This window comes from Meleagris gallopavo, chromosome 1 (genome assembly GCF_905368555.1).
Source record: "Meleagris gallopavo chromosome 1, MGAL_WU_HG_1.1, whole genome shotgun sequence".
Lineage (NCBI taxonomy): Eukaryota > Metazoa > Chordata > Aves > Galliformes > Phasianidae > Meleagris > Meleagris gallopavo.
The window spans coordinates 111691247-111716143 of record NC_139404.1 but is presented as its reverse complement, the minus strand read 5'-3'; the positions used below and the strand labels follow the sequence as shown (position 1 = coordinate 111716143).

Here is a 24897-nt window from a genome sequence, read left to right as displayed (position 1 = left end):
GCTTCCTGACTCAAAAAAGAGGCACTTCTCTTTTCTTCAAAATGTCTGATCTACTTCACAGACTAAGTCATATCCATATTGTCAGATCAAAATTCCACTTTCTATAGCTTACTTAAATTCAGTATCACTCAATAAAAGCACTAGGAAGAGCAACATTTCTAAGTAAGAAATACACTGCTCTTAGATAATAAAATCAAGACATCTATAAGTTACTATTGCATTTCTAGAGCATCTGTTATGTCTAATATAAAGGTAATATGCAATTCTTACTCTAGTATTTGATGGCACAGATTTTTGCCCCAAAATCAGTCTTCAGAACACCATTTGTAACTAACGCTTCCAGGGAAGTTCAGGAGATGCAGAATTTCAGGATAATATCAGTTTTCAAATAACTTCCTTTCTCACATGGCTAGATTAAATCTTACGTATAGAGATATTAGTGAATGTTCAGTGACTGAAAGTTTTAATTCGTAGTTTTATTTCATTTAGGATATTGGGTGTTGAAACTTGTAATTTTACCATGAGTATATTATACTGAATTGAAAATTTAGTTGCCAAATGTGTGGCTGGGCTTAATGATAGTCTCTGTGATTCATTTAATGCATTTAGCATTTTTCTTTCTTCATGCATCATTCTGAGTTATACAGTTGTATTCATGATTGTGCAGGCATCTGCAATGTAACTAGAAAAAAAAAGTTCACGCAGTGGATTATTAACAAATGACAAATTTGTTAATTTAACAATTAAAATGACAAATTAACAAATTAAAAAATACCACATGTGGTCAGCAGGTCAAGGGAAGGTGATCCTGCCCCTCTACTCTGCACTGGTGAGTCCTCAATACAGGAGATGTGGACCTGTTGGAGTGTATCCAGGGAGGGCCACAAAAATGACCTAAGGGATGGAACACCTCGGCTACATGGACAGGCTGAGGGAGCTGGGGCTGTTCAGGTTGGAGAAGAGAAGATTCCTGTGAGACCTAAGAGTGGCCTGTCAGTATCTAAATGGGGGCTGTAAGAAAGAAAGGGGCTGTAATTGGACAAAGGGAAGTGGTTTCAAATGAAAGCAGGGGAGATATAGACTGGATATAAGAAAGAAGTTTTTTACAATAAGGGTGGTGAGACACTGGAACAGATTGCCCAGAGAGGTGGTGGATGACCTGTCCCTGGACACACTCTATGTCAGGCTGGATGGAATCTGAGCACCCTGATGTAGCTGTGGGTGTCTCTGTTCATTGCAGGGGAGTTGTCCAGATGACCTTTAAGGGTCCCTTCTAATTCAAATAATTCTATTATTCTGTGAAAATTTGATGTGGTGAGGTTAGGAAGCTCTCTCAGGCACAAAGCTACAAACATGACAAAGATTACATCAGTGAAATGCTGAGCTATTAGCAAGCTCAGGGCTCATCAAGAAAAGGAAGTGATCAATATTTCTCATAATGATGTGCTTCTGAGATTTTCAGAAGTAGTCAGTAAAAACAAACTTACAATTGCTTGCCACAATCTAATGAAACTACAGTAGAATAGCAGTAATAACTGATTATTGCATATTCTGTCACTAATGACTACAGTTCCATGTGTGGAAGCAAATATTCTATCTATCTGCTCTATTCTGTGTCCATGTTAATATGAGCTAACAAGTAGTACTTTACTTTTTTTAAATTAGCAACCAACTCCGATAGTGCTTAATATTCTTTAATTTTTACAATCATACTAATGAGATAATTTAAATCTCCGCTTCAGCATCAGCACCAAGTTGCTCCATCAGTAGCAGTAAAATGATAATATAGATGCCTTAGATCTTTTGTCTACTGTAACTTTCAATATGTAGGTCTAAAGAGAGAATTTATAAGGAAACAAGTTTCTTTGCAATTTAAAAGATGGACACTATAATTATTGCTGGTATAAAACACATAGAGAACATTCTAGAACAAAAATGAAATTGTCACAGTTTTCACTAAAAACAACAATTCTCATGAATTTTCCATGTGCAGGCAAGTAAAAGTAGATCTCTCCAATCTCTCAGAAGCTTTCTTCTGAAGGCAACTTCTATTTTTTACATGTATAAGCACTCTCAGCAGTTAGAAGGTGTCCAGATTATAATTCAAACAGAATTTCTTAAATATTCATAGCTTTTCTAAAAGCAGAAATAAATAGAAATGTGAAGAAATAGTCTCTGTAAGAATTATCAATCCAGTTCTATGTTGTATTATGAAATACAGGATCAGAAAAACCTTGAAGATAAAAGTCTCACATACAAAAAGAAATGCTGCATTATTAGTTTTGTCTTCCATATGTGATATAGTAAACGTTCTCAGAGAGTAATCTGTCGTACACATTCCTTTAATATTATCAGAATAATTTCTCTAAGAAAGTAATACAAGTTTACTATATCACACAGAATATCTATTAATAACGTTAACACCAACATATATATCAGTGACTGATATCTGCTACTAGAACTTCTGAAGGAGCTAAAATTAGAGCAGTCATAACCAAGGTACACTCTTGCATTCTCCCAGTCTCTCTATGCAGTCTTACTAGTTCTTGTATCAGCCAGAATGCAATTTCTCTCTCTTCAAGGGGCATTATGGGAAGAGAACCATGTATTTATGAGTAAGAATATAAAGCCCTTTAAATAAAGATCTCTCTGTATTTCTATGTGCTCAGTTTTGAATACCTAGAAGATGACCTTGAAAGAACCACTATCACAGTGCCCCCAAATATATCTTTTTTAGCCTACCTGTATATCTGGACATAAGCCGTTATTTCATCATACATTTTCTATAGAGTAAATGGTATCTTCCCAGGATTTCAGTTTTAAAACTTAAGAAAATATCAGTGAATTTCTATTTCACCTTTTTTTTAATATACATCATACAGTCACCATCTGCTGTGTATGGATTATACAGAACAGACTATTGCATTTCTTTTCTAGAGACTGTCAAAAATGAGGAGGCTTTAAAGTTGGAAAGAGCTGGAACTGGTAACATAAGCAGTTTGCTTTTCTTAGATCTGCATGTAAAAATCTTCCTAAAAGTGAAGACTAGAACAGTGATCTTTTAAAATTATTACTGAAAGGAGCAAAAACAGTGTATGAGTGGCACAAATTTGGGAACCATTGTAAATGGCAACACTGGGGCAAGTTTTAACTCAGCAAGAACACTAATGGAAGAGGAGATAGGTAGCATATGTTTCAGAGTTAGAATACCAACTTTAAGTACTCATACTCAGGGACTTAGCAGAGTAGATACCAAGCTATTGTCTCCTACATAGAAACCAAGCTCAATCCCTTCTAGGCATTTCGTTTTATTGAAGCAGAAACTAAGAACTCAGTGTTCTATTGTTCAGATACTACTTGGCGTTTGTATTGGATATTTCCTTTCAAGAAAGCCAAAACTATTCTTCAAGTACATGTATGTGTTGAAAAGTCTCTTGACTTAATGACTCAGCAATATACACAGACTTTTCTACATGAATTAGACAGCTACTGAAGAGCATGTGGGGTTGAAGCAACAGTTACCAGCCATTTAGGCATTTTACACAAAAGCTTTAGTTTCTGATTACTTGTTGACCTCTAAACACAGTGTGAATAAATCCATTAGATGCCATTTGCAAGGCAATCTATTAATGTTGATCCATTCAGTTTAAACTCCATTTTTCAAAGAGACCATGAATCTGAATTTATCAGACTAAATTCAACCTCTTTACTACCATTGCCAATAAGGAAATCCATAGTAAACATTAATGTAAAATTCAGCAATCAAAAATAGATTTTTTAAATTGTTGCAATGCTACTAATACGAATGAAGATACTTAATGTCCATTTGGCAAAATTATTAGAATTTGATTATTTTCTCTACATGTAGGAATAAAGAAACTACAAGTGTACAAACAACTTACAATAATAGGCAGTGTTTTTTAATTAATAATTATTACTAGGGAATATGAATGAACAAATGGTAATTTGTCATTTGAAAGCTTCTCGCTGTACTCTATTTACCCCGTTACTAAGTACACAATGACTGCTGCTTTCCATGAAATGCATAGTGCTAATTTGTACTCCACTTTTCTCACAAACAACTTTAACTGGAATTTGTTCAATAAAAGTAACAGAGTACCAAAAGTATGACCTTTGAGTCACTTTTACACAACTAGTTCTGGAAACCAACACAGTCTCAGTGCTCATAATGACTCGAGCTCCTCTTTTAATATTTTGGTTCCAATGACTTTTGCATACCTTCATGGGGATTTAAATCATACAGCATTGCCATTTAAAAAAAGCTGAAGAACAGCCTTCAGAGAGTAACAGCTATTGACCCCCTCCTTTCTAGTAAGGATGATGATTACATAATGCCAGAGATACGTCTATCCTGTCACAGTTATACAGTCACTCCTTCTCTGATTCAGAAACGAAAGGGAATGTCTTTTTTCTTTTCTTTTTCAATAAGCCAAATCATCTAAAATTTATGGGCTTTTAGTCTTAAGTGAATGTCTGAAGAAAAATTAAAAATGTATCAGAAGTAACAAAATTACAAAATGCATTCTTAATTCATGCTTTTTACTTTAAATAATAAATAGAAAAATAATAAATGAAAATGAAGCATAATTTAAATTTTAAGTTGTATCTGCTTTATATCTGGTTGGATTTTAACAAGCTCTCCGCATTATACTTATCCACTGACATAATACAGTTTCCAGGATATTTAAACTCATGAAAACATGATGGCATCTCTTTTAGCTGGAAAATTTACAAAAGACTGTGTGCAAAAATTTAGCTATCTTAGCATGCAGTGAGGCACAAAAGGAGTAGATATGTAGACCAGTACAAGTTGTGCTATTTGTTTTTTATATACTTTCAAGTACTCCTATTTCACTCCAAAGAACAGAGCACCCACTAGTGGTTGGAGAACATTAGACAAGTTCATCTTCCAGTTAAATTTCGCCCAATAGATTCAGTGCAAGCACTCCAGAATTGCTGTGCAATATAAGTGAAACTAAATGGGAATAATTAGGAAACACTCAAATAGCATGCTATTGCTATGAACTTAGAGGCTAACACAGATGCCTTCTTTCTTGCAAGTTCACTTCAAGCAAACGAATGAGAAATAGAAGAGCTAGGAAAGAGGTGTTATGTTGACAAAATGAACACATTTTGTGTACAGTCTCTTATTGCAACAATTCTGTAAAAAAGTTATGTAATTAAAACAGACTAGATGGCTGCTACCTCTAAGTGCTAAATATACATCCATTAGAAAGGAAAATCAAATTCAGTCTTGGGTGAGAAGAATTTGAAGAGCAGACCCCAGAAAAGGACTAGTTTAACTGCCCTGGTTTTCTAACTTTTGTGCTTCTCTCTTTCCAGAGCAAGGAACCAAGCAAGCAACTGTGTGGTGTTTAGCTGCCTACTGATTAATCCATCTATTTAATCAGAGCATAAAAAATAGTTACATTCTTGATTAGAGAGATATGAGAGATATCACTTCTCATATTTTGGTGTTTTCTGTGGACTTTTACAAGTATACAGCATACTAAAAAAAAAAAAAAAAAAAAAAACTCAAAGAAAATGCAAGCTAAATTCCTAATTATTTAGAAGGCATAGCCAAAGTCATTTGAACACAAAACAGACAAAGACAACATGTAGGAAAATTAAAGTAGCTTTATTTCACAAAATGAAATTTAGCTAAACCAGACTTTCCTATTTGTTCAGGATCCCACTCACTGCTCAGTCTCATTGCGCACCTTTAACAGTGGTAATCAAGTTAGGAATGGGAGCAGGCTATAACTATGAAAACTAAAGGCTTCTCACACTGGACTACTTCACTCTGCCAGCCCTTTCACTAGAGAGTACATGTAGGTCTTGGCTGCTAGAATTCACATTTTTGTGCTGGAAAATATTTATAATAATTCTTACATTTCCAGGGGTGCAGATCAGCACTAGTTCCAACTTAAAGGATATTTGCCATGTATACACTAAACAGAAAAATATGAAGAACTGGAACCAAGACCCAGAGTTATTCTGCTTTCTCTAGAGGAGAAGCTATTCTCTCACTTGGCAAAATATTCTTCTATTAATAGATAAAGAAGAAGAGCAAAATCTCTTATTTTATGTAAGTGCTTTAGAATCACAGCATCACAATTCCGTATTTATTGTTACAATTCCCAATAGCAATTGCAGGTTATGAGTAAGACAAATAACGGGATCTGTCTAACAGCATTTCTAAGATTTCATTTCAATGGTTTTGCCAATGGTTTTGTATGGTCAGGAATAGCCATCAAGCAAGTTTGTAATAGATCAAATTTTGATATAAGAAGGTGCTGTGCTATGAATCATTTTAAAAGGTTAATGCGATTTAACAACACATTACTTTTCATCTGACATTTTGAATTTCATTCATGGAAAACTTCTGTGGTTTTTTCTATGTTGCATGTGAATTTTTTAAGAAGTTACATTTCTTAAGATGCCACTTAATTGTCTCATCTTCACTTCGACTAATGCAGATAGAGGACAAGCACTGTTAAAATCCAAATGCTTTCTATCTTTCTCTACTGATTTTATCTGTTTAATTTTCTTAGCACTTTTGGAAAAATACTAGAAGTTTCAAGTGAGAAATATCAGTAAAAATTAATACCTTATCATACTCTTCATCTGGAACAGAGGTAATTTAGGATATTACAGAAGTCTATCAAATCATGAGTAGCATGAAGAGAGTGGATAGGGTTTAACTGTTCTCTGGCTGCTGTATTTCAATAACCAGGGGACATCAAATTAAAGTAAAAGATATACCTAAAAATAAAATTGATGATTCATTCACAGTGCTCAGTAAACCCTTCAAAGTCAAGGTGAAGGATGTTATTAACGCAATGGAAAGACTGAACAGAGAACTCTTAACAGCTACAAAGTTACAACACTATATGTACATACTCTAGCTGGTTTTCCATGCTTCTAATGTATTTCCTTTGATTTCCTTCCAGTACTTCAGTACAATTCTTAACACATGAAAACCAGAACTTTGAATAATATTTCAGTAATAGTAGCACAAACATTATTTGCTATCTGCTTGTATTTGACCAGTTTTTAGTACTCATAGACTGTATTAGTTCTTTATGTAAACTAATTAACTAAAATAATCCCAGGCTCTGCATGAATTTCAGCCTGAGCTGAAATTCATGCAGAATGCAGGGCTACTAGGTAATAAAGTAAATAACCATTTAAAGAATATAATTAAAATACTAGCTCTGAAAATCGAGAGAGATTCTATCTTTATACACCTAAGTGCTTTAAAACATATGATTTATTTAGTATTATGTTAATATTATGCAGTTGTTTTTCTAAAATTTCTAACATAATTTAATTACTTTATTGACAGTGAAGGTATTTGTTTATCTAGTAATACAGATATGATTAAGTACATTCCAACAATTAATGAAATCCAAATGACAAAACAATTTTGCATGTTTAAGGAAGGAAGGTACCAAAAGAGACTAACCCTACTGTGGTCAATATGTAAACTGCTTGAAATATTTATGAATTTCAAATTCATCTAATATCCAAAACTAAACGTAGATTACAGAAGAATAATATAATTATTTAAATAGGATAAAGTAACCACTTTTTTTCAAGCATCCATTTGAGTTCATAACACTGAGCTTATGTGAGTTCTTACAGTAAGTACTGAGCTTTATTATGTAAAAACCAGGTGGTCGCCTAAAAAAAACAATAAATCTTCTGTGATAGCAGCCAGAACAATAGTAAAATTATGTTTTCTCCTTATGCAATAGAAAAAAAAATAAACATTTAGAGTAATCTTACCAGAGCTCTGCATTTCACATCTATCTTCCTTTCAGGTGCTGCAGGTATGCTGTTAATCTTTAAGGAAAACCACACTTTGCAATTTGAAGAACTTCCTCCTATGTACAAAAGAATAAAAGCTTCCATAAATCATCTCATGAGGTGATCACTCCTAGCAGCATTCAAATCAATGAGAAACTTTGGCTTTTATCAGAACTGCCAATCATTGTTCATTTGGAGACAAAGAAAATCATGGATTGATTTAATTGCAGTCAGTCAACTGCCCTATCTAATCCTTTTGTCTGGGTTCAAAATAGTAACAAAATCAATATATACATAAATTGAAAGGAAATAGCACTTTAGCAAATGAGTTTACTTGAATATTATATTGTTTTAGAATTTTAAATATCATTTATTCACAATTGTTCTCCTTCAAAAAAGAAAAAAATTTTAAAAATCTAATTGATTTAATTAAGTAAAAGGTAATTCACAATAGATTCAAAATCTGTGTTATTTGTTAAACAGATTAGAATTTTCAGTTACATGGAATCCATCCTCATATACATGTTCAAACATGTTCATACATGATTTCTACTGTAATTTATTTTCCTATCAGCTTGTCTGTCCTGAGCTCTAAATATTTTGATAACAACCAAGATTGCACTCAAGAGATTGAGAAAGGAAAAAGATGCTGAATACATGCATCAAAACAACAGAGCATCAACAATATATTATTAGATATCGTATTCTAAATTTTCTTAACAATGTCTTGTAAGACTGTGGTCAAAAAACAACAACAACAAAACAATAACAACAACAACAACAACAAAAACAATGCTATAAACTCTATAATCACATAGTCACAGGACAAACTGTTCAGAAAACCAGAAGATTTGATTCCCCTCAGTACTTTGTATTAGCTAGTCCAAAAAGGAGCAGTGGGAAATTCTGACAATATATACAAAAGCTGAAATGCACCAAATCTTATAACACTAAGTGGTTATAAGCTCAGACAGGAAATCTCTAGCCTTCGTTCCATACCTGGATTTTTGCCACATTCTTCTGTGAAGCCTAGAGATAATTTATAAAGCCACAGAAGACTTTTCCTTTGCAGTCTTAACTTTCCTAAATCATTTTTGTGTACTTCATAATTACCATAATGTAGACATTATAACCCATTTGATTCTTTTCTTTATACATTATATACACTATACGTTTTTACATATAAATTCATTAGTTGTGTTCACACAAGTTGCATAAAGCTACTCTAATTCCTGACTCTGACAGTAAAAGCATAGCTTTTAGGTCTAGTAGCTTTCTTTATACTTTTGAGTTCAAGTATTCTGAGCTACTAAGAATTCTTTTTTCTTTTTGTACGAAACTCAAAAGTGTCTATTTGCATTTGAATTTTCATCCATTTGAATATTTAGATCCATTTCTCATTTGATTCTAATCAGATTTAGAAAATTAAGTAGTTTTTTTGTTTGAGTTTTTTCTTTTCCAGAGACATTAAATGCACATCACATCACAGCCCAAGAATTACCTTTCTGTGAATTCACTATTGTGTTTGAGAGAGAATACATTGTGTGCATTTGAAAATAGTGTTCAGATTTTTAAACACTTCTCTAAATGAAATGTTTTATTTAAACAGTTTTCATAACATCTAGGGGAAAAAAAAACTGGCAGTTCTCTGTGTAAGGAGGATCTTTTGATGTGAACTATTTACTAAACTCATATTCATACAAGTGTTGTTTAGCATTACTCAGAAAATTTGTGTAAACTAATGTTCTGTCAACTTTTACTCAGTAAGAGTATTTCTGAATGGTTGCTTTTACCACCCACTTGCATTGTCAAAAAAAATAAAACCTTGGGTTTTGCTCACAGCAATTGCTCTTGAATGTTCTCTAAGTTGTAGGTTGTTGTTTCTGGTTCAAATTCGAAGAACTTGCCTGACTGAAAATAAGTCTGCTATAAGTCCTTTGCTAATGTATACACCAGAAGTTTATGGGTCTGGCAGCAACTTCAAGGTAGATGAAATTAGATCAAATATTTTGGAATTTTATGTTGACCAGAAGTTTTAGAAGACAACATTTATTGCCATGAGGTGATCTAGTTGCATTATGGTAGGCATTCATTAGCTGCCCCTAGTCAGCTCTCTCCATACACCTTGATATTACCCTTTTAAAAATGGATACATTAGATATAATAGCAGTAGAATGGTAAAAATGTAGATTTCTTAAAAAGAATCCTATTCTACAGTTATCCAGCCTCTATTTTTGGAATATCATGTTGACTATAAGTTTTGTTTTGTTTTCACACTGTGGCTTTTACATCTGTATCTTTTTTCATGTATAAACTTTTAAAAATTTTTACAAGCATCAGAACTGTCAAATAGAATAACAGACTAAGATTCTGTTCTTGTTTTCTGTTTTCCTCATGTTAGAAAACAGGCAGTAGAAATAGACACTTCTTCTGTCTACTTCAGAAAATTTTTATTCTAACTCAGAAATGTCCCAAGATGATGTATTTTCCCTCACATAAGATGTCTCACTTCAGAATGTGATGTACTTACAACTCCCAAAACAAGGAATACTTCTGTAAACACAAACACACGCACATTTATTACACAACTTCATCTCTAAACTGGCATTGATAGTTTGAATGCTTTTCAAGCCTCTTCTCAGGGCAAGAGTGTAGAACCGCAGAATGGTTTGGGCTTGAAGGGACCATAAAGCTTACCTAGCCCCAACCCCTGCCATAGGCAGGGCTGCCCCCCACCAGCTCAGGCTGCCCAGGGCCCCATCCAACTTGGCATTGAGTGCCTCCAGGGATGGGGCACCACAGCTTCTCTGGGCAGCTGTGCCAGCGTCTCACTGCCCTCTCGGGAAAGAATTTCCCCCTAACAGCTAACCTAAATCTCTCATCTTTTACTTCAAAGACTTTTCCTTTTTGCCTACAATGAGGCCGCAATGAGGTCTCCCCAGAACCTTTTTTTTTTTTTTTCCATATTGAACAAATCCAGCTCCCTCAGTCTTCCTTCATAGGAGAGGTGCTTCAGACCTCTGATCATCTGATCATCTTTGTGGCCTTCATCCATGTCCACTATAGGAGATAAACCTGGCTTGACTTCAGGCCTGTATTTATCATCTCACTCTCAGATTTCAACAACAGAAAAATGCTTAGCCTGCTTCATGCAAGCAACAGGTCATGATCTTGTCAGATCTCATTAAAAGAACCAAAACAAAGTTTGGTTAGTACTTCACAGAGAAATCACCAGCACTAAAAAGGAGTGAACAAAAATCTTCTGAACATAAAAAATGCACTTATGCAAACAATTTAGTGTTCACAGTTCTTCTAGCCTCTCCTTTCATCAGTAGGTTTCTGCCCGTGCTAGTTATGGTCTAGCATCTGCCATTAATGGTTAGTGCAAAGGAGGATTCTTCATGTCAGAAATTGCAAATTCAAATTATATTACTATAAAACAGCTTACTTTCTTTTCATCTTTTAGAACTTACCCTTATTTTTTCATATATGAAAGAACTGGAAGCCTGGGAAGCTGTATAATTCCTACTACATGTAGTTACCCAGAATTTGAAGAAAAAATCCATATTCCTGTATCTATTCCTTCATAGCAGCAAGGCAATTTTTTTGATTAATATTTATCTCTAATAATTACTTCTGAGAATAGAAGATTATTTGTTTAAAAGACAAGTATTAAATTGTAATTTACAGGAAAATTAAATTTGAGCTTTCAGTATACTTTTCAGATTAAAATTTTCACAGGCACATTCCAAGTCTCATTCTGATTTGCATGACATGCCAAAATCATTATTTTTTCCCCCATAGTTGAACATCTAGCCAGCCAAGAATTTTGCCCTACTTTTCAGTAATGCACACAAATTGCTTCTCCTGTAGAGATTTCTTCATTTGCTTGTGTAATTTTTAAAATGTTATAAAATTTGGCTTAACAAAACTGTGTTTGTTAAAGCTTTTAACAAATCTTTTTAATCTTTTAATCTTATACTTTGGATCATTTACCAATATCTCACTCCAATTTATAGGAGGAAGAGGAGGTACTTTGATATATACCTTTGATGTATACCTGACATGAGATTAAGAAATAACTGCTCAAATGTTGGTCCAACCAGTTTATTACAGATTTTAATCAGGGAGATGGGAAAAGAGAGGACGGACACTATTATGTATTAGGGTGATGGAGAAAGGAAGGCGGCGATAGAAAAGATAGGAAAGAAGCAAGAATTGCGCGAAGCAGGGATAGTCACTACCAAGATCCAGCATCGGCCCAGTTGCACGCCATTCTGATGATCCGAGGCAAAAGCGCAGGGGGAAAGCAGCAGCAGTGTGGCCTGCATTGGGCAGCAAGAAGGTGCAGGTACTGGGTAGGTCCAGGAAGAAGCCACAGAGTCTGGGAGGAAGCAGCAGGTGTCCGGTAGCAGGCCCAGGAGAGAGTCCATCAGCATGCAGGCATCAGCTCATGAGGCTTCTGACAGTAGACACCTTTGTTCTTCTTCATGCAGGCATCACGTCGTGAGGAATCTGTTGTGAGAAAACCATTCTTCTTCTTTGTGAGGAATTTGTTGTCAGAAATCTTTTCTGGGGAGAGCAGCACCAGCATGGCCAGCCTCAGGCAGCAAGCAGGTAGGGTGCAGAGCAAGTTCATGAGGGAGAGGGGCAGGTCGTGAGGCTTCTCATGTCAGTAAACCTCATCTCATGATTGCTTGTCCCTTTTTTATCCTTCTTCTTCTGCCAACATGGCATTCCTGGATGCTTGGATAAGAGTCATGTGCAGCACCTCCTGAGATGGCTATCTCCCTTGAGATAAGCCCACACAAAAGACTGCTTCCTTGCCATTAATCTGCAGCTTCTCTCTGTCTCTCTCTCTCTCATTGACAAAGGATTTCTCAACCCTGGTCAAGGACTTGCTTGGACTTGTGCATCATCAAGCCTTGAGGTAATGGCGTAGAAGAATAATCTCTTACACCAGAAGAGTAAGAAGTTGTGAAATCCCCTTCCCTTTACTGGCAAAATGATTTGCTCTGCTCATTTGGATTAGAATACGTTACTGTCTTGTCAGCCACAAACTGAGATTTCTGTTCTTTTTCCCCTTTCGTTGTCCTTTCCCTAAAATTACCTTTCATCCTATATCTGCTGTGTCACCCATTAAATTTGCTGCCAAGCATCAGCAGTTATATATTGGGTTAAAAATAGAAAAGATACTTCTCTCCTGATACAGCTGTCTATCATTCAGCTGGATTGTACATCACTGATGATAAAGGAAGATTTGCCTTGGTCTCCTGAAAATTCTAGACCTTGCGGGTGTTTTGCAAGCATAGATATTGATGAGAGAAATAAATTGTAATGCTAAATAAATAAAATTATTTCAAATGCCTTATCCCAATTTTACAGACTTCTCACATTGGCATTACAAGTATGATTATTTAAGTAAAAGGATGAATTGAAGTGATATTTTCAATTTAAATGTGTGTTCTTTTTACCTAACATTTGCAGAGCTGGTATAGCAATGAAAGAAATAAATTCAAGTTTAGCTTTAGGTATATCATTAAGAATGCTCTTAGATGTGTCTTCTGGGATATGTTTTTTAGCAATAACAGGCAAGGGAATAAAACAGCTTGATTTCTTGGTTCTACAAAAAGTTTTCGAAGCTATTAGTTATATAAATTCTCCTTAGGTGGATAACCTAAATGTTGTTCTTATTGTATGTTATTGTACTTTATAGAATATGAAATTAAAGTTTAAAAGACATTTTACCTATACCTCTATATATGTAAATATGTGATCATTCTCAACATATAAAGAGCTCTTCACTGCTAGGATTGGAAAAATCAAAATGTTGACTTCTTTCTGCCCATTTGCAATCACTGGAGTCATCTCTAAGAGACAAGAACTGTTGCTCATGAAAACTCATCAGCTATACATATGAGTCATGTCTATTTAGTTTATTTTATTAGATGAAGAATAAAGATTTAAAAAATAAGTTATTTCAAACAGGCTAGATGAAGATTTATGTTGCTCATTTTTCAAATTTGACTGGCCTTAGCAATCTAATAACTATACAAAAAAGACCTAGTATTTCTCCTGCAGTCTTTTCCTGACAACTTAAGTTATTCTACCACTATATAGCTAATACTTTTAACATAAATTTAATGTGTTTCTTTCAACTTATTCAACAAAAAACCTCACATCTATGCCAACTATCTAACTAGTTAAAATTTGTCCAAAGACACACAAAAGACCATATGTTCTACAAAAGATTTTGAGTATTTCTTCTAATGGTTTCCCTAGATAAACCTGATTATTCCATCTGAGAAGTGCAGTCTTTCTGTTTGAGCAGACACATCACTCCACCTAAAACAACTTATAAATTAAACGTTATTTTAACTGACTCTAGACATTTCTCCCCAGATTTATTTTCCATGTGAAGAAACTGTGAACTTAATTTATTGAGAAAGCTAACACTAACACATTATGAGAATGTTGCAATTCTATTATGCTAGAATCTCAAAATGATGCAAAAAGGTAGATACTAATATCCATTTTTACTATGTGAGGAATAGCTCATCCTTGGAAAAGCAATGTATCTGTATTTTCTTCTTGCAAGGTATCTAATAATTTAAAGTTGACACTATTCTTTAGCTTATGCTTTTTCACCTGAGGGCTATACTTTTTCAGTAAAAGTAAACAATCTGTATGGCTTTTAAAAATGCTTTTGCATTACACGGCAAGACAAACTTTGCTCTAAAATGTTATTTTATGCAAATAAACACATTCGAGTATCCCTAGCAATGAATGTTCATTTAATGCATTCCTTGTAAGCTTGAAATAATATTTTAATACTCCTCAGACATTAATTGCATTCTTACAGGATTCAGGAAATATATGAAATACTGTATATGTAATTTGCATAGAGCTATCTACATAAATTTACTGTCAGCTACAAACGACATAGCATTTCCCGAGGAAACTGTGGCATGATGAGTAAGCTCAGAGGATACTGAACAGCATGGAACTGTGTCAGGGGAGAGCCAAGCTGAATGTTAGGAAGAAGTTCTTCACCAGAGCTGCTCAGGGCAGTGGGCATAGCCCCACACAGTCAGAGTTCAAGGAGCTTCTGGGCAAGTCTCTCAGATACATGGTTTGAATTTTGGGTGGTCCTTTGTGGAGCCAGGAGTTGGACTCCATGATCCTTATAGGTCCCTTCCAACTTTGGATATTCGATGGTTCTATGATATATATGCTAGTACATCATTTAAATACCAATCACTTGTGACACAAGTGTAGATTTAATCCAAAGTTCAAAAATAGATGATAATGCAAGTAATATATTTGGCATTAGGCTCCCTCAGATTTTTATGCTTTGTAGGCAATGCGACATATGTGAACAGGAAGTGCACAAAGTTTAAGACAACTCTAATGCTCTGGGACATGGTTTGGCAGAGGGTTGTTAGAGTTAGGGTAGTATGGTTAGGTCATGGTGGGACTTGATGATCTTTAAGGTCTGTTCCAACCTGAGTGATTCTATGATTCTATAATTCTAAATACTGAAGAGTAATTCTGCACACTTTAGCATCGCAAGTCAAAATGCACTGGATTTCATGGAACAATAAAAAATACACTGTATTAATTGTTGTCATTTATTTGAGAGACATATCTTAGAGGAATAAATTCGAAGTGCCATCATAAACCTTACAAACTGTGACCACAATGTCAATAACCTTTCCTGACCCTGCTTTTATAGAATCATAGAAACATAGAATGGCTTCAGTTGGAAGGGACCTCAAGGATCATCAAGCTCCAGCCACGCTGCCACAGGCAGGGTACCAGCCAGCCCAGGGCCCCATTCAACTTGGCCTTGAACACCTCCAGGGACAGGTCATCCACAACCTCCCAGGGCAGCCTGTTCCAGCACCCCACCACTCTCATAGCAAAAAACTTCCCCCTGACACGCAACCTAAATCTTTCCTCCTTCAACTTAAATTCCCCTTGTCCTGCTATTATCTACCATTTCAAAGAATTGGCTCCCCTCTTGTTTATAAAGCTCCCTTTAGCTACCTGTAGGATGCAATGAGGTCACCCTGCAGCCATCTCTTCTCCAGGCTGAACAAGCCCAGCTCCCTCAGCCTGTATTTGAAGGGGAAGTGCTCCAGCCCTCTAATCATCCTTGTGGACCTCTTCTGGACCTTCTCCAACAGAAGCTTTCCTTATTAGAAGCTTGTGTCCATACACTGAAAAGAACCCCAGGATTGCATTACATGACACTGAACACTCATTGATGAACGGGATGAAGCAATCTACTACATAAGGAATCTGTCATGTATGAGCCATTGAAAATAAACTGAGCAGATTCTGGGAACATGAATAGCTTTGAAGTAGGAGAGACTGTTTGTGTGGGAGTAGCCTGCAGATCAGACATCTCTATCCTGTGGCTTTCTCAAAACACTGCTTTACATTACTATTTCATTATTTACTGTCTGAATCTATAATTTTAATCCAGAAGATTAAAATTTTTCTACTGCTTAGATGAAACGCAAAATTAGATCACCATCACAAACAGAAACTTTGGGGGAATTTATGGGAAGATTACTATGTAATGGCTTTAGCAGTTTGAATACCAAGCAAGATGAACTGGAACCTTTCACTAATTAGAATTAAATTTGATATAATTGAAGAATGATATGGTGAAGTGTTTTGGTTGCTTAGAATGCTAAGATGCTTGTAAAGCACTGTTTAATTTCTACTGTGAAGATAAATTATATTTGCTTTAAGAATGTTATTTGATTATTATAATTATCATAGTTCAAAGACTTGGCAAAGAAAGAAGCTGAGGCTAAAGAGAGCAGACACTTAGGATAATCTAGTCTAAGTGGGAAAAAAATATATTTTCATAGTAGGAGAGAGAAAAGAACAATTCAAGACACTTGAGAGGAAAAAACAATTAAAAAAAAAAAGTGTCCACAAAGTAGATAATTATTGTGCAGCTATGAAAAGACGTATGAAAGCACAAAAAACCTAGTACTCAGTATGATTCTAAAATCCATTAAAAAAGTACTGCCAAATATATACATTTTTCAGAAAGATTTCTAAGGAAAGACGAGAATTACAATATTCTTGTTCACAAAAAAATTGCTTCTAAAAATAATCTGCACTAATGGAAAAGATAACAAGTGATGGGCATTAGGACACATAAAAGCATCAGGAAAAGTTTACAGTGTTAAAGGAAGGGACTTTAACTCCCCCAAAAATGATTAGCACCACAAAGTCTCATTTTGAATACAAATAGGAGTATTAACTGGTAAACTAATTTAACAATATTTCCTGGACTATATATGAATTTCTAATTAAACCTTTAACTATGAGTTAACTTTTATTTTACTATACAAAACCACAAGAGACCATAGTGAGAAAAGAGCTCCCTTTTTGACAGGGTTCAACTGTAAATTCTCTATCATGCTTTACTAATTATATGTAGATATTTCTGAACATCATTCATTATTCTAATTCTGTATATACCAATAAAAATATGTTTTTCCATAATACAAGTGGTATGGCAAAAGTACAAACTTAAGCAACGGTGCTGATATAGTATTTCTGCAATGTTTCCTACAGATACAGCTAGGAAAATGCAAAGATATTAGATCTGACAAGTATCTATATATTTTCTTACTTAATATCACCCTTCTATCTTGATGGGAAGCTTATAATCACATTTACTGTGATTTGAGTCACTTTCCTTTACAAGCTCTGCCACACACTAGACATTTCATCTTGCCTCCTAAGTTAAAATCAAAGGCAATGCAAACACAAACACATGAAGATTACTCTATGATGACAAGTGTCTGCTCTCTGAAAAAGATATTACTGAGTACAATTTTCTGACCACTTTCTGACCTCTTCAGCCTGTCTCCTTTGAGCATCTAAAAGCCTGAGCCATTTTAGAAAAACTGTTTAATTCTCTATACACCCATTAAAAAAAAGTGATTCATATGAATCCTGACAATTAAGTAGGCAGATTTTCATTACGCTACAGTAAAACCGTTGCAGATTTCTGCACGCGATTTATGTTTACAATAAAATAAGAAATGAAGTCAAATCCCATTAATCTTTGCATCAAATAATTTTATGTTTCCATGTTTCCACACTAAATAAAACCAATCCTTTATTAATTTCATGGATATTACCTGTCATAATTACAGATGCTAAGATGTATCTCCCTATCTTCTTTACAATAGGAAGCATAAATTGCAGCACCGATAAATACTGCTCTTATTAATTCCTCAATAAATTGGTAGACAAATAAGGAAATGTTAAGCACTGAGAGTTCAGTGAAAGCAATCCTATAAATATTTATAACACTAAACAATAAATAGTATAAACACAATGCAAGCTGAAGCACTTTTCTTAAATAACATAGGCATAGCTACACACATTAACAGGAATTCCAATCATATTTTTATAATTCACTCTAGTTTGCCACAAACAAACAAACAAAGCACCAAACAACAACAGCCTTTGTAAATCCTTCAAAAAAACAGGGCTTTTTAAAGTAGTTAAAACAGGGGAAAAAGGAAATTGAAAAGGGTTAAAAAAAAAAAAATAATTTTCCTAACTGAGCATGGAAATGCATTTTGGATCTCTAAGAATTATTTATTAATACACTTCTCTAAATGTTGCATGGACCTAGCTCCACGGTACCCGAGCATGTACAACTTCACTCAATTCATTTTTCTTCTCCTGGAATAACTGTAACTTTCAGATGTGCAATTCTTCTATTTCAGAGCATCTTAGTATGTATCCAGCATGCCTCTGCATGCATGGCTGTAAACCATTCTGATTTTTGTTTTGATCACTATTTAGAAATAGACTGTGAAAGATAATTCTGTTACAATTAGACCAGAATGGTCTAACTTAAAACACAGATTCAAAACATAAAGGGCATAGGAACAGAACCTACTCACATTTTTACCTGTTTATCTCTTCAACTGCATATAGAAAAGCAAAGATCATATGAAAGACAATCCACAACTTATCACCTACAAATCAGGCTTTTAGTAAACCACACAATGTAGAAGACATTATATGGAGTAATAAAGGAAAAATGGTTTATCTCCCTGAAAATTTATTGGTAGCAAATTGCAGAAAGGAGATTCAGGCAAATCAATTCAAACACGTATGAGACTCAGATGTAGTCTTCATGGAAAAACATAGATCAAAAGTTCAGTGGAAGAAAATTAACATAGCTTATTGTAGAATAGAAAAGGAATACAAAGTACCTTTCTGTATAGATAAACAAGCAGGTATTCAGGTCTCAAAATATCGATCTAAAATAATCATGCCTGAAAAGAAAAGCACTAACTATGTTTGTCGAGTGGAAGAGTATTCAGGGTCCTGTAAAGTTGCTATAGACTGTCAAATAATATACATTAAAGTGAGGTCTGACAGATACTTCCAAGGTAGAGAATAAAGAAATATTCATTGCAAATTGATTTTCAAATTTTGGATATGAGCTGAAATGTGATATTTAACAGAAAGAAGCAATGACACCAGAAAGTATTTTTTCAACTAACAGAAAAGCAAAGTTACTGCTAGCTGGACACTTTCCAGAATCTGACAATTCATGTACCTTTTACCAGATCGTTGCTACATAATCTCCAGCAGACATATACAGATGACAAATGTCGAAATTAACACATTTCTTGATACACGCACTGTATGATTTTGCATGGTTTGAACACTTAATCAGAATCATGTCAGCAAACAGCCACTTACAATAATACATTTTAATAGTTATTTTAAGCAGAAAGGAAGTAGAAACTGGAAAAATAGCCCTATTGCAACCCTTTTCTAATAGCCTAACAGCATTCAAATTATTTTTGAAAGTTTGTCTTTCTAGGATTTCATTAAGGCATATTACATGAACAATTACCAGAATGAAAGCTGTTCATCTAATTTGACACTTCGCAATGTTGTTTGCATTTTTGTCTCCTCTAATGTACAAATGGCGAGACTCACAAATTAAAAAGATGGTGACTGGAGCTTTTGCTATACAAATGAGATTTATTAGAAGAGTTCGCAAGTGGGAAAGTCTAAGTTTATTAATTTAGCTTACTTGTTCCTATTTTACATTTGCTCACATCTTTTCCGAATTAACCTTCTAACTCAAAAGTGTCAGAGCCAGTTGCTTTTTCGGCTCTTCCTGGAGTTTTCTGGCCAAAGAATTCAATAACAACTACTCTAAGAAAATAAACTTTTTTTTTCTTTTTTTTTTTTTTCTTTTTTTTAGAGTAATAGTTCTTCGGTATTTTGCTGAGAAGCTGTAGCACATCACTTAGAGCAGGGTACAACATTTTTCAGAAGAGTCACTTCCGTTATAGAAGCATGTCTTTTACTGTTTCTATGAAAATCCACTAAAATTTTATGAAGTTTTTTACCTCCAAAAATTATTTATTCATTCGTGCATATGTATGCCAACGTCCAATGTCTAAACAGTACACAAAGCCCACTTGTACCTAACACATCCTAGCCCCTCACCATTCCCACATATCAAGCAGATTTAACACATGCAGCAGATTGGAAGATCTGGTATTTCAACTTCACAAATGAAATAAAATGCACATTCAAGAATAATTATAACTTAACAATGTAACACAAAACTCCTATTTGCTATAAAAATGTATTCCTTTTTGGAAGCATGCAACAGCAACATAACATAATGTAACATAAACAACATAATATAACATACTTAGTATAATAATACATGTATGTGTTACAATAATAAAAACATATGTAATATATTATAATTATATCATATAGTATATAAATATAATAATAGATATATATAGCTACACCTATAAATATATATATGAAACTATATGGATCTACTTATAGAGTAGCCTAACTGTTGGATTGCCCTCTTAGGTCCTAAGAATCTATTCCTTTGTCTGAGGGACTGAACATACAGCTTACAGGAAAATGTTCTCACCCTTAAGCTATAGGTTATGCTATGCAATTACTTTTAGACAATCTTGTTGATTTTACTGTAATTGCAATGTATCTGTAATGTTTGGATTCATATAATATATTCAAGTAGTTATTCAGATAGGGAAAAAAATGTGGAAGACTTTAATAAATCCCATATTAGAAACTGAATTTACAATTCAAGTGTTAGGATGTAAAGTTTGACTTTTTCTTGTTTTCTGGCTCACTGCATAGTTTCACAGCTCATCACAATTGAAACAGTGTGAATAGGGGAGACTAGTAGGGACCTTCCCTTTATCCTCTCCTCACCTCATTATTTTCTGCCCACACACACTCGTGCCTCTGTTTCATGATTGTGTGCTGCTTGTGTATTTATGAGTCATTACTTCCTAAGAGGTAAAATTAGAATTGTTTGTAAGCACGCCAAAGCAGGAAAGGCAATCTGATGATGCAGATAAAGAGCATCTCAAGCACTCAAACCTAATAGCAAGGGCACTGGTTGCAAAGAAACTACTTCTCTATTGCTAGCTTACTTATTATTTTGTTTCAAAAAAAGGTTATTTCATATATCACTCAATGTGTTCTGTCACAGACATCAAGGAAAGTGTTTACACTTAGATCTATCACGTTAGCCCTATTGTTGAAGAGTGGATTAAAAGAAGAAATACCAGTATGGTTATGCTGCTGTGCTGTTTCAATTCAGCAAGGTGTAAGTCACGCCTGTCACATCATAGGTGAACTTGAGAAGTCCAGAGCACATCTAACCAGGTAACCATGACAACTACATCCATTTCTTTTGCAAAGGATTTTTTTTTTCAGAATATTCATATTAAATTGGCTACTAGTAGACAAAATTCTCTATACGTACATACGATATCTGCCAGACAGAAGGACTATGTTTCAGTAACACACCTTTTAGTTAATTTGTTATTACAATTTCAGACTATTTTTAATTAGGTGAAAAATTCAATCTGTTCATATGCAAATGCAATCCTGCTTGCTATGATATCCAAAGATATACATATGTGCAGGTTTACAAATGAACTGACTTACATGTGGTTATGGTAGTATGGCAATATTAAAACATCTGCAACATGAAGGATGGTGCAACCTAAAATTCACAAGCAGCCTTGCACTGTGAGCAATTACAGACTGCTTTGATTACTAATTTTCAATAGACTGTCATGTTTACTTTGCATAGATTTTTAATTACATGCATACCATGCCCCACAGAATTCTATGTGGGCCATAGGGCCTTGAAGCAATGCTACTTCAGAACTGTTTCAAAACAACATGTTAGTTTATTAGTGGAATCAAGCTGTTTTGAGTTTCAAAAGGGCACAGGAAAATGCATAACACTTCACAGTCTTCAGTACTGCAAAAGAGCACCGAGAAAGCTAACGATAACTGAACATTCTTTTTTGATAAAGGAAAAAAGGATTAAAAGGATTAATCCTTAATGTTTTCCATATGCAGAACCATCTCCAAAATTTGGTATGCACTAGCATAAATACAAATGCAAATGCTAGAAAAATAGCAAAAAAAAAAAAATTTTAAAGCCACCCTGGTTGGTAGTTCACATTTTCAAATATGCATATGGTTTGCAGAAGGATTTTTTCCTTCAATATTTCTCCTGATTTTTTTTTTCCTTGGACTGAGACTTAAACTAATCTGAAGGTGGAGAAAAAATAGCATCATTTGCTCCAAGACTAGCATCTCCTATTTATCTATTTGGAAACTACAACTGATACAAAGAGCATAATAACACTATCTAATAGAGAATATTTTCAGATGCAAAATACTACTTTTCAATAGTCACCACTTTTAGCTATGCATCCCCAGCAGCTGTGAACAACAGCATACATTCCGTGCTCATAACAATCAGCACTAGCAGAGGTCACCCACTATTTCACAGCTGCTATGATGCCATCACTGCTGAAATGCAGCACCCATTGCCCCACTGCGCTCACATCCACTGTTTTGTCTCCATAAACATGCAGCAAGCATCAACGAATGTCAGTGCCATTTTTCCACATGGAGAAACTCACTGATACATCTTTGTTTCAAAGGCACTTCCATGTCAGACACCACTGTGTAAAGCTGCCCCTCTGCTGCCATCTGTCACACAGCAACAAAATGTAACAGAATACTAGTGGAAACCAACCACCAACACTGATCTCCGATCTCGCGGGTCAACAAAATAAAATAGGAGGCATTAAGTTTTTAGCAGCCATCAAACTTACAGAAAGCAGATTTGACTGAAAATAGCTTACTTACACAATCAAAATTAAGAAGGGAGATCATGATGATTTTTAAGGCATTTCTGTTTTTTACAATGGAACAGTATTAATATCAGAAAAGTTATGCCTCCAAGATATATCAATTATACCCATAAAGGTATATCAAACACATTACTCCAATAATGCAGATTTATCATTGTTTACCATTGCACTTGATTCTTACAATCTTTTTAAAAATTTCACATGAAGCAATACAAGATCTTATTTTAAATTGTCACCAAACTGACAGTTCTTCTCCTAATCACCTTCAACATTGTTTAGAAGAACAAAAAATTTTTTTCATTATCTTCCTTACATGAATACCCTCACTGTGCTGCCACTGGTGTTCAGTTCTCAGGAGCTGATTTCAAGTCTGAAAGGATGGGAGAATCACACACGTAAATGTCATTACTTTTCCAATGTGTTGGTTTCTCAATGAACCTGGCTTGGAAGCAGTTGTTTCTGAAGACAACGGTAAACAGAATGACTGACTAGAAAATGTTATCTGTCATTGAAAACTCGTTTGAAAGATAAATTAGCTTTCAAAAGATAATGAAAACAGACTTTGTCAAAATTAGTGTCTGACCTAACCACTTAAGCCATGATAGAAACAAAAAAACCACCGTCAAATTTGCAAGAAGTACATCTTTTTGATTGCACGTCCTTCAATTAAAAGGATATTCAAAAACTTGGAATAGCACAAACATGTAAACACATTTCATAAGAAGAATGTAATATGAAGTACAATCTTCTGATAAAGATAAGGCTAAGGGCAGCCAGGAAAAAGACAAAAGCATATAAAAATGATCATGTTACACAAACATACTGCATCTATAGATCTCAGCTCTGAGAGAATCATCAATGGCAGGAACAATAAAAGCTGTTGCTCAAGTACCAGCTCTGTGACAAGACTTACTGCCAGAGAGAGAGAAAGAGAGATTCTGAAGGGGGTAAAGAAGGATTTGCAGCTGCAGTGCAAATCTTTGTTATTGCAGTAACTTAAGACCCTCAGCTCTTCTTCAGGGGAGCTGCAGGATCAAACATGTGAGTGATGGCTCGGTGGCTCTAGCAAAAACAGCCAAGCATCCTTGCTGTTTCTCCCATGCAACACAGCAGACAGCATAATACAAGAGCAATTGTCTGAGGCCAGCTGTCTCTAAGAACCTTTTATAGAACAGAACCTTCCAGAACAGAAAAAATTCCTCTACTTTGAGAGGAAATTCTGACAAGTGATGAGTTGTCTGAGCGTTTGATCAGACTCTGAAACAAATTAATGAAGACCAGCATTTTATAATTTTATCACTTTATTACACAGAAATAACTAAAGAGATGCGTTACACAAAAGACGAGCTGCATCCTACTTTCACTCTTAGCAACCACTTGGCCTCAGTTTAGTTTTGGATCCCATGTATTAAAAAAAAAGAGAAAAGAAAAAAAATTGGAGCTCTTCTCTTGAAAGACAGAAATGCACTTTGAACAAAACTGAGAACACCTAGCAGTGAACAAAGGGGCAAGCCCCTGTGCTACAGAAATGTTGATGGTGTTCTTTAACAACAAAAAGAGGATTTTTGCAGCAGTGGTTTCCAATGCAAGCACAAAATGTTTTTTTGTTGTTGTCGTTGTTTTTGTTTTTGTTTTTTTTAACTGCTTCTGAAGGAGAAAAATATAATGAAAAAATTCAGTATCATTTTTTTGGAAGAGTATAACGAGCAATGTTGGTATGAATTATGAAGAAGTTATATGACAACTACACTAGAAATTATCTGCCTCTTCTACAGTCATACCTAAAATGTAATTTTAAAAAAGGGAAAAG

General features: G+C 34.7%; 1 protein-coding gene across 11 annotated transcripts in view; it reads right to left on the bottom strand.

Annotated features, from left to right (window-relative positions):
- Positions 1 to 24897, bottom strand: part of CFAP47 (cilia and flagella associated protein 47) — a 255343-nt gene that overhangs the window by 83010 nt on the left and 147436 nt on the right. For 10 of the 11 annotated variants that reach the window (XR_014879873.1, XM_085210115.1, XM_085210127.1 and 7 more), the window contains one exon: positions 7813 to 7910. Coding sequence is in view for 9 of the 11 variants with exons in the window: in XM_085210115.1 (XP_085066241.1) it covers positions 7813 to 7910 (98 nt within the window). In the remaining 2 variants the exon portion in view is untranslated. Of the gene's footprint in view, positions 1 to 7812; positions 7911 to 15882; positions 16056 to 24897 lie in introns of those variants that run through there. The other variant, XR_014879875.1, reaches the window with a different exon arrangement.